This window comes from Scylla paramamosain, chromosome 23 (genome assembly GCF_035594125.1).
Source record: "Scylla paramamosain isolate STU-SP2022 chromosome 23, ASM3559412v1, whole genome shotgun sequence".
In the NCBI taxonomy this organism is placed as follows: Eukaryota; Metazoa; Arthropoda; class Malacostraca; order Decapoda; family Portunidae; genus Scylla; species Scylla paramamosain.
The window spans coordinates 12422132-12433498 of record NC_087173.1 but is presented as its reverse complement, the minus strand read 5'-3'; the positions used below and the strand labels follow the sequence as shown (position 1 = coordinate 12433498).

Genomic DNA, 11367 nt, shown 5'->3' with positions numbered 1-11367 from the left:
GAATTTTTGGCGATTGATTTAGCTTCTAGTTGAGGAGTGTAAGGTATTACTGCTGCTGCTGCTGCTGCTGCTGCTGCTGCTGCTGCTGCTATTGCTGCTACTGCTGCTGCTGCTGCTGCTGCGGCTGGGGCTGCGGCTACGGCTGCTGCTGCTGCTGCTGCCGCTGCTGCTGCTACTGCTGCTGCTGCTGCTGCTGCTGCTGCTGCTGCTGCTGCTGCTGCTGCTGTTGTATTTCCATTACAATAATACAAAAGAACAAAAACATGAAGTAAACTTCTCTACCAGTGAAAAGCAGGCGAGGGTTGCTTCTCGGAAGGTGATTGGCTGTTGAGTCCTTGGAAGTGGTAGCTTGGAGTTGGTTGACGTGGCGCTGGAGGTTGGGCCAAGTGTATGCTAAGGCCAGGGTCCACCAACCATCTCTCTGTAAGATTAGTCACCATGGTGAGCCTTCAGGAGCACATGGTCTATAATAAGCGCATCAAGAAAACTCAGAGTGAATTTGCCGCAATGAGCCACTTCGAGTGCTTGTCGCAGCAAAGCAGCGAGATGGAAGTTGGCAGCGACTCAGACGAGCAGCCTGAAAAGGCGTGTTGCTTCTCGTGGGTCCGTTGTTGCTTCCAAAAGCTTTGCCGACGACTGAGGAAGCGGAAACGAAGCCAGCACCTCGCCGTCTCCCTGCCTCACGGGGAGACAGGTGCTGAGGAACAAGACGCCGCCTCACCTCCTCCACTCACTGACTGCTGTGAGATGGAAGAGGAACAAAAATGTAGTGAGACTGTAGACAACGTACACGTTCACACACCAATAACAGACTCAGTCGAGCCAGATTTGAGACCCCTTGGTCAAGATCAAAACACAAGCACGAGCACGCCACCATTCACCGGCTTCATCTCTCCAGTTATCGTAGGCGTGGTGTGGAAAAAGAACTTTGCGTGCACTGGTGAACACAATGAGTCTATAAATAAGGAACTGGAGAAGAACAAGCCACTCAATAACATCATGAAAACGAAACATAATGAACGGAATGAGGCTGTTGAGGAGGAACACGAGAAGAATAACAACCTGAATCACTTGAACGATGAACTAAAAGCAGAATGCACCACAGTCTCTCAGAATGAAGGTAAAGGAACAGGCAAGATCCCAGGAAACCACTCCACGGAAGGGAAATACATAGCATGCGAAGAACAAACTCAGAACAACGCAAAAAGAACTCGGCGCCATCGCAGGAAGAAAAACAAGAAAAAGTCTCAAAATAACGAGGGAAAGGAAACGAATATGATGGAGGAGGAAGAGGCAAAGACGGCCCTCCTCGTGCGGATGCTGGAACAGGAGCGTGGCGAGGAACACATTTGCGTGGAAGAGAAAGTGACGATGATGGAAGAAGAAGAAGAGATGGAAACAGGGAATGAACAGATGCTGGAAGAGAGGGACGAAGAAAAGCATGATGTTATCGAGGAAGTGAAAGTGTGTGACGGTCATTCATCAGTTAAGGAACAGACGGAAGACAAGTCCGCGACACACGAAGAACAAACTCACAAAGCAAAAAGAACTCGTCGCCGTCGTAGGAAGAAAAACAAAAAGATTCAAAATAATGTTAATCACTGCAATAACCAAAGTACTTGCACGATTAAAGAGTCCTCCCGTGCAGAGGTGCCTCCACTCCCTGAAGAGGTACCAAACATCGTCAGTGTGACATTGCCAACTATCACTGGAAAAGGACCAGTCACTGGCGTGGAACGAGAGGGCGCAGAACACCACAGGGACGAAGAAGAGAGCGTGACGTTAGTGAAGGACGAGGAGGCAGTGCCAGTAGTGCCAGAACTGATGCTGGAACAACAGGAAGAGGAGGCGTGGGTGGCGGAAGAGCATGAAGTGCTATCCACAGAGCCAAAGCAGGCAGGAAATCAGATGATTCTGACGGGTGACCACAGCGATGAGGAAGATGAAAGTAATATAATGGAAGAGAAACAGGCCAGGACGATCCTCCTAGATTGCACGCTGGAACAGAAAGGTGAGCAGGAACAACACACTGGCGAGGAAGAGGAAGTGACGATCATGGAAAAAGAGGAGGGCATGGAGAGAGAGAATGAACAGAAGCAGGGGCAGAAAGACGAGGAAAACCAAGATAATGACGAGGAAGGGAAAGTGACGATAGTGGAAGTGTGTGACGCGGCGTGTACAATTCAGGAACAGTCGCGGGAAAACGAAAGTCTGGAGGCTCAACACAATTTGCAGGAAGAAACTGTAGAAGCAAAGAACAACAACAACAACAACAACGACTCTTGTTTCCCTGCTGGCGACACTCTCGAGGGGGAACCTGCTGCTGAGCAGCAACATGAAGCAGCGATTACTGAGGTGGAAGAACACATCAAGGAAGACGTGAACAGGTCCCCAGTCGCCGTCATAGATCACCACCTGAAACGCCAGCCACACCACCACACTGCACCAATCACACAGCCTGCAGCAGCCACCTACCAGTCTCCACCATGGCAGTATCCGGCGCCTTCTTACAACGGCTCCCTGCAGGCTCTTCGCCAAGAAGTCCTGGACTTCCATCGCTGGGCGGGAGGAACGGAGGCGGAGTCCCGGCGCAGGATGCGCCCCGTGGAAGACGTGAGGGGCGTGGTTGGTGCGCTGTGGCCCGCGGCCCAAGTGCAGGTCACGGGCAGCCTGGCTAACGGCCTGTACTTGCCGGACAGCGACGTCGACCTCACGCTGGTGGGACAGTGGCCACCCTCGCCGCCGCCTCTGTTGGTCCTGAGAGACGCCATCCTGCGGCAGGACGTGGCACTGCCTGCCTCACTCAAGGTTCTCGAGAAGGCCACTGTTCCTCTGGTTAAATTTGTTCATCAGCAGACCGGAGTGGAGGTGGACGTGTCTTTCGGCAGCGAGGCGGCTGTGCGCGCCGCGGTGCTGGTGGCAGACTTCAAAAAGCAGTTTAACACACTGACGCCTGTAGTTCTGTTCGTGAGATATTATCTGAAACAATTAAACCTTGGCCAAGTTTTCACAGGAGGCGTCTCCTCCTACGCCGTCACGCTCATGGCCACTAGCCTCCTCCAACTGCAGGTCCCGCCTGAGGAACGAGAAGAGCCTGCTCTGGTGCTTTTAAGATTCTTCTATTTTTATGGACACCAGTTTTCGTACGCCACGACGGGCATCAGCGTGCTGGGGGGCGGCCGCTACCTGCGGAAAGAGGACGTGCCCACCGTCATGCCTGGCGGCCACCGCCGGGCAGATCTGTGTATCCAGGACCCATTGACACCCGGCAATGATCTGGGCCGATCGTCCTTCCGTGTCTGGGAGGCGCGAAGGGCCTTCCAGCACGCGTACCTGGTGCTGGCGCCCGCCGCACACGCCCCAGGCCGGTACACCTCGCCGTGCTCCTTGCTGGGCCAGTTGCTGCTGGGGTACGGCGCTCCCTCGCGATGCCTCCCAGAAGGCCTCATTCATTACAGTCGTCAGTGCGCTTATCAGCAACAAGGCCCTCGGCTGCCTCAGCAGGAGCGTCACCACAAGTATGAACAGAGTTCTCAACTCGCTGCTCTGGTGGAGCATCACCCGGTGTCTCGGCTAACCCTTCAACAAAACAAGCAATACCCAAGCCACACAGGATCAAAAAGCAATCACCACAGTCATCAGCAGGGATACGGGGAAGTGTATCGCCACAGTCCTCAACAGCAGCGTCAACACACGGTTCACCAGGGTTATTATTACCAGGGCTATTATTACCGCAGCTCTATCAATTACTGGGAGTGGTGTAACCAGAGCCATGAGGAGACACGTCACCATCACGGTCACCAGGATTACTGGAAGCAGTATTACCAGAGCCATGCGGAGGGCATCCAGCATCGAGGTCAGCAAGGCTATAGGGCGTGGTCTTATGTCAAACAAAATCAGAGAAGCAAGCAAGGAGGATTGCGTGGCAGGCACGGCCAGGCATCAGCGATGGGCTAGGCACAGGCACGAACAGGCACGCGTTGGGAGGGGCGTGAGCAGAGGCCTCAGCAGAGACATCGATACCAGGCTTGGAGCAGCCAGGACGCGACACAGCATTATGGGACCAGTTGAGATGCAGGTGAAGAAGCCTTAAGTTGTCGAGCACCACGAGATTCTGCCATAGGACAAGGAAGAGGAGGTTGTGATGGAGCTTGAACACAATGAAGAACCACAAACAAATCACACGGAGATTTTACTGCTTAGGAAGAAGCTCAGACAAAAATGATAAGCGTGACAAGCAGTAGGAGTATCACTACCTTCAAACAAAAATGTAAAATGCATAAAAAAAAAAAAAACTTATATAAAACAAACAAACAGATAAGAAGTCAAAGAATAACTTTATGATAATGAGGATCATGACACCCAGGCTAAGGAGAAGAGGCAGGACACGGAGGAGCATGACACGCAGGCTAAGAAGAGGCAGAACACGGAGGACCATGACACCCAGGCTAAGAAGAGGCAGAACACGGAGGACCATGACACCCAGGCTAAGGAGAAGAGGCAGGACACGGAGGACCAGGACACGCAGGCTAAGAAGAGGCAGAACACGGAGGACCATGACACGCAGGCTAAGAAGAGGCAGAACACGGAGGACCATGACACCCAGGCTAAGGAGAAGAGGCAGAACACGGAGGAGCATGACACGCAGGCTAAGAAGAGGCAGAACACGGAGGACCATGACACCCAGGCTAAGGAGAAGAGGCAGGAGACGGAGGAGCATGACACGCAGGCTAAGAAGAGGCAGAACACGGAGGACCATGACACCCAGGCTAAGGAGAAGAGGCAGGACACGGAGGACCAGGACACGCAGGCTAAGAAGAGGCAGAACACGGAGGACCATGACACGCAGGCTCTGTGAATTACCAGCAGCCACAGACTATGTTCATTCCACCATGACCTCAACAGAAGCTCAACAGAAAACAGTTCCGCCTCGACATGTTCCCTCACTGAGCGGGCCGCCCTCATGCGTCCTATCTGACTTCATTTTTATGTAATGTATCATGGAGATCAGCACAGAGATGAAATAAATGAATAAAAAGCCTGCTCACATGTAGCTCACAAAGAGAAAATAGGAGAAGTGAACTGAGTACAGAAATAGTCTGGGTTAAGGACATTAGGCAAATTGTTCCGGATTAAGACTGTTAAATGAAGAAAATAGTCTGGATTAAGGATAGAGGATTAAGAAAATAGTCCGAATTAAGGATAGTGGATTAAGAAAATAGTCTTAACTATGGATACTGGATTAGAAAAATAATCAGAATGAAGGCTAGTGGACTTAAGAAAATAGTCTCCATTAAGGATACTGAATTAAGAAAATAGTCGGTATTAAGGATAATACATTAAGAAAATACTCTGAATTAAGAATAGTGGACTAAAAATACTTGGGATCAACGACAGAGGATTAAAAACAGTCTTGATGTTAAGGATAACTTGGATTAAGAAAGTAGTCTCGATTAACCCTTCAACTGCGGACAAAAAAAAAAAAAAAACACACATCATAATGCAAGGCGAAAATCTAAATGTAGAAGTATATAATGAATGAGGAGACTGTGATGTGAAATACTACGGCACATGAAAGTGGTACACAAAATATTGGACCAACACGACCAACTCAAAAAGCGCGATAAAATTTCACTTGCCGGGCTGAATGATGACTCTGGACAGGTGAAAGCTCTCGCTCGCTCTGCCTCAGGCTGTTGCTCTCTTCTCTCCTCTCTCTCCTCCTCTTCTCTCTTTTCCTCTCCTCTCTCCTCTCCTCTCCTTTCCTCTCCTCTCTCCTCTCTCCTCTCTCCTCCTCTCCTCCCTTCTCTTTTCTCTCTTCTCCTCTTGTCTCTCATCTCCTCTCCTCTCCTCTCCTTTCTCCTTTCTCCTCTCCTCTCTTCTCCTCTCCTCTCCTCCTCTCCTCTCCTCTTCTCTCCTCCTCCTCCTTTCTCCTCTCCTCTCCTCTCCTCTCTTCTCCTCCTCTCTTCTCCTCTCCTCTTCTCTCCTCTCTCCTTTCTCCTCTCCTCTCCTCTCCTCCTCTCTTCTCCTCTCCTCCTCTCCTCTACTCTCCTCTCCTCTCCTTTCTCCTCTCTTCTCCTCTCCTTTCTCCTCTCTTCTCCTCTCTCTCCTCTCCTCTCTCCCCTCCTTACATCTCTCCTCTTTTCTCTCCTCTCTTCTTTTCTCTCCTCTCCTCTCCTCTTTTCTCTCCTCTTTTCTTTTCTCTCCTCTCCTCTCCTCTTTTCTTCTCTTCTCTTCTCTTCTCTTCTCTCTCATCTCCTCTCTCCTCTCATTTTCTTTCCTTTCCTCTTTTATCTCTTCTCTTTTCTTCCCTTTTCTTTTTTCCTCTAATTTCCTTTCCTCTTATCTTCTCTCCTCTTATCTCTCCTCTCCTCTCTCCTCTCCTCTCCTCATTTTTCTTCTCTCCTCATTTCTCTTCTCTCCTCTCCTCTCCTCTCCTCTCCTTTCCTCTTGTCTTATTTTCTCCTCTTCTCTTCCTCTTCCTTGCCTTCCTATTAAATGACAACAGTTACTGCTTTCTCTTTTTCTTTTTTCTGGCGTGTTTGATTCCGACAGAGAGAGAGAGACAGACAGGGAGAGAGAGAGAGAGAGAGAGAGAGAGAGAGAGAGAGAGAGAGAGAGAGAGAGAGAGAGAGAGAGAGTGTTTCTGGTGTGCGGAGCCATCGTTCTGCAGCAAGTGAAATGTTGGCGTGCTTTTTGAGTTTGTTAAGTTTGGTGTAATACACAAGGCATCACTTTCCTGTGGTGCAACATTTCACATCACCGTCTTGTCATTCATTACACTGTGTACTTTTGCATTTAGATTTTCGCCTTGTATTATGATGTCTATTTCTGTCCGCAATTGAAGGATTAAGGGTAGTGGATTAAGAAAGTAGTCTGGATTAAGGATATTAGATAAAGGAAGTGTCTGTATTAAGGATACTGAACTAAATAAATAGTCTGCATTAAGGAGAGTACATTACGAAAAGTCTGCATTAAGGAGAGTGCATTAAATAAATGTTCTGGATGAAGGATGTCAGACGAAGGAAATATTGGGGATTAAGGATGCTGGACTAAATAAATAGTGTGCATTAAAGATACTGCATGAAATAATTGTGTGGATTAAGGATAGCAGACTAAGAGAATAGCCTGAATTAAGGAGAGAAGATTGAGAAAGCAGTGTTGATTAAGGACAGTGGATTAAGGACATTCCTTGGATGAAGGTCATTAACTTAAAGCAAAAACAAATAACATCTCTTACACGCAATGTATGTTTTTAATGCCATCAGTTAGTACGTGATTGAAACAGTTATATTACTGTGCTCACATATGGAGCAGTGCACCTAATAGATGTAGTTTGCCACCTGTCTAGCCATTGTGGTTAATCCTTGCTAATCATTATCTTCTTATAAATAATAACACCCAAATGTGATTATAATCATAATCTAATCCAAATCATACAAAAAAAAATAATCATAATAAAAAAACAGCAAAACTAAAGTCATCACAATTTAATCACAATCAAAAACTATTCCAGACCATAATGAAAATAAAATTATATATATATATATATATATATATATATATATATATATATATATATATATATATATATATATATATATATATATATATATATATATATATATATATATATATATATATATATTTTTTTTTTTTTTTTTTTTCAATCATGCCCAAGTCTGATAAAGAAGCGCTGCGGGTGTATTACTGCCAAGAAAATAAATAAAGAAAAAAATAACAAAAGACTGAGATAAAATTGAGACAAAAAAATATTAGATAAATAAAAAAAAGCTAGAAAAATATAAACCACAGAGAAGCTGAGACAAAAATCACAGCGTGAACAAATCATGGCAATATCATCACCATCATCATCATCATTATCCACACAACGCACATTATCACAAACGCCATGTCTTAGAAACCAGTTTACAAGTTTACCGGAAAAGTTTACAAGAACAAAGCTCCAGGAATGTGGAATCCGAAGCTTCACTTCGCCTAGCCACACACGAGACAGACATCCATCTCACGCCTCCGCCTCGCAGCTGTATATTGAGGGACACTTGCACCTCTCATTCCCTCTTTGTGCTGCCCAGTAAAGCCAAGCTGCCCGGTGATTTATCCTTTCACTGCTGTGGACATCCTTTGTTGACATTCAGACAAGTTGAGAGAAGATCGACGAGAAGACAGTGAGTGAGATGGAGGGAAGGATTTGCGGTAGAACTACAAAGACGGGAGTCACATACGAAGATGCAAGGGACAGAAACAACTGGAGGAGTACATGGAAGGGAAAGAGGTGGAGTTAGAGGGAGGGAGCCGGAAGGTGAAGATGGAGGAAGGGAAGGAAGTAAAGGTGGAGGGAGGGAAGGAGGTGGAGGTGGAGGGTTGAAAGGTGGAACAAATTTTGTTTGATTGAGTTACCCAACTTTTCCTTCAGGACAATTTCATCTTAGTATGTCTTATGGTGTTTGGCGGTGCTTGTGTTTTCTTTACATTTCCGGCAGAGGCGAGCCCGTGGTGGTGAGGCGCTCAGACTAGGACAGTGCACGTGCTACCACCGCAATCACCTTAAAGCTTCCTTGTTCCCAGATCCCTCCTCCTATTCCTTCTTATCCTCCTAATCGTAATTCCTTTTCCTCTTATTTCTTCTAATTCTCCTAATCGTACTACTACTACTATTACTACTACTACTACTACTACTACTACTACTACTACTACTAACTACTGCTACTACTACTACTACTACCACCACCACTTTATACAATTACTACTACTACTAACTACTGCTACTACTATCATTATTCTGAGGGTCTGAATGATAACAAACACTAGCACCTCGATTCACACACACACACACACACACACACACACACACACACACACACACACACACACACACACACACACACACACACACACACACACACACACACACACTTAGCTCAGTGGTAACAAAAAAGAGGGAAGAAGAAGAAAAAAGATTATGTTGATGATAATGATAAATACGTACATGAAAAGTTTCACGAACATGAAGACCCACCTGGCGTTGTGATAAATAGATGCATGTTGATAGGTAGTACTATTTTTCATAAGCATTTTGTAAATAACGACACCACCACTTTGGACAAGCGAGTGTTCAGTGGGAAGCTGTCACAGCGAAGCTCCCAGACTCAGCCAAACCTCAAATCCTTCAAGAGGCAAAGTTCGTGACTCACGCCCACACTTAAACAAACACGACTCTCACCAGAAATGGAAACACTCCAAGAATTATAAACTAAACTTGTAAAAAACACACCAACGAATACCACTGTGGAAAAAGTGTTGGGCCTTCCAGAACAGCGTCAAGTTACTGGAGTGACCTCTTTCGTTATTGTTGTGACCTCCAGTGAATGTTAAAAATCAATGACCATGAGAGGCTTTGAGCGTTGCAGAAAAAAAATTAACAAGAAAAAACAAAAATGTTCGCATGAAATGAAAAAAAAAATAAATAAATAAATAAATAAATTGTAATGAGCATTGTAGTGTTGTAGCAGCATATCAACTTTTTTATGGGAAGAGTTTTGATAAAGGTGATGGCTCTGTTTATTCTCCCTTCCCCGCCTCGCCTTTTGGTTTGGCTGAATGCTGCCCAGTAGTCCAACACTGGATTATATATGTATAGGCTAGCAATTCAAATAAAATACTTCAGTGGTACAAAGAAATACATTTGTGCCTCAGGAGAGCATTGGAGAAAGCTGTAGTGACTCAAGCATCTCCACTGGTATATATCAGTGAAGAATTCCATGATTGCAGGACGTGTCATACTTGTAAGATGAGAAATAGAACAGGTATGTAGAGAACAAGCAGCTATATGGTATGTTGTAAGGAAAATGTACCTGTAAGATCAGAAATAGAACAGGGATGTAGGAAACAAATAATTATATGTGATAGATACAATAAAAACCCAAACTGAGTCACTTCATACAGGACCCACACGTGACAGAGACGTGACTCATTAAAACTTCAATACATGGACAATTAATGTACAACGTTTTCCTGCCTGTTGTTGTCCTGTCAATGATTATGTGATGATGATGTTGATGATGATGATGATGATGATGATGATGATGGCGACAATGATGATGACGATAATGATGATGGTGGTGGTGGTGGTGGTGATTATCGGTCGCTGCACTGTCTCTTTATATGGTCTGACTCTGTGATGTAGCTTTGAAAACACAGGAAATGAATCAATCACTCGTGACAACAAAAAGGAACATTTGTCAGCACACATCAGGGCGAATGAGTTCTGAGTTAATGAATTAATCTTGTTAACCGTATTGTCGTAATTTAGAGAACCAGTCTCGACCATCAATGTGCTGCAATGAGCTGAGTATTTTTCACTCGTACATTTGTTTTTCAACTCCCATCGCGTTAGTGGACGCAAAGTCAAGTAACCTTTTGAAAATAAATAGTTTCCTTTTCCTTTAATTAATGAGGGAACACAAGGATTCCTGATTTATCATTTCCTTGTCTGCTGGTACAAATACATTTTTCTTTCTCTGTATACTGAGTGGTCTTTCTTCCCTTTTCAGCTGAAGGGAACGGTGGGTCTTTACGTCAGGGAGAAGAAAGTCCGTCCTTCACTGTGTTGTCCCACACGATGACTGCCATGCCCTTCTTTGACATCATAAGATTTCTCAAGATTTGACAGATTTGGACACACACACACACACACACACACACACACACACACACACACACTGCCTTCTCCAAGGGTATGAAGAAGAAGAGTGACGCTGCCTTGCTGTAGGCACAGGAAGATGCACAGCGCGAGGAGGGGCCACCAGGGTCAAGGCCGTGCTGGAGCAGGCGTGCCACTTCCGCGTCCTGCCGGAAAAGATTGATCTTCTGTGGTGTCTATTAAATGGTTCAGCGTTCCATACATTGCAGAGCGTTAATTCGGTTAGTTAAAGCGGAGGCGGATATGTGAGATGTGTGAAACGAAGTAGCTCGTTTGATAAGAAACTGCCCTTTTAAAAGGATGCAGTATCTGACTCAAGCAATCACCATATTCCTCTGAAGCACACAAAAGCAGTTTTGCAAGATGTACTACTTCTCGTGAATTTACTTTTCGATCACTACATACTTGCTATTTAGACTTGAACACCCATACGACCTAAACAAGATAACTGGTCTTCACACGCACTTGAGCTCGCCGTTTCTACTGGGCAGGGAGAGGCGGGAGCATAGTCACTTGGCACTGGAGCGGAAGGTAATCAGGTCGCTTTGGCCTCAGGTCAGATGATCCTCGGCCTGAGTGTAAATAAGCCTCAGGACGTTTGGTTCTCGAAACACTTGGTACTCAAACCACTTGGTCTCTAAAAT

At 45.8% G+C, this 11367-nt stretch overlaps 1 protein-coding gene across 1 annotated transcript; it reads left to right on the top strand.

Annotated features, from left to right (window-relative positions):
* Positions 1–4057: 4057 nt before the first annotated feature.
* On the top strand, positions 4058–4858 carry LOC135112448 (protein starmaker-like). Its single transcript, XM_064026908.1, has 2 exons — positions 4058–4078; positions 4367–4858. The coding sequence occupies exons 1-2, from the start codon at positions 4058–4060 to the stop codon at positions 4856–4858; spliced, it is 513 nt and encodes a 170-aa protein (XP_063882978.1).
* Positions 4859–11367: the final 6509 nt, after the last annotated feature.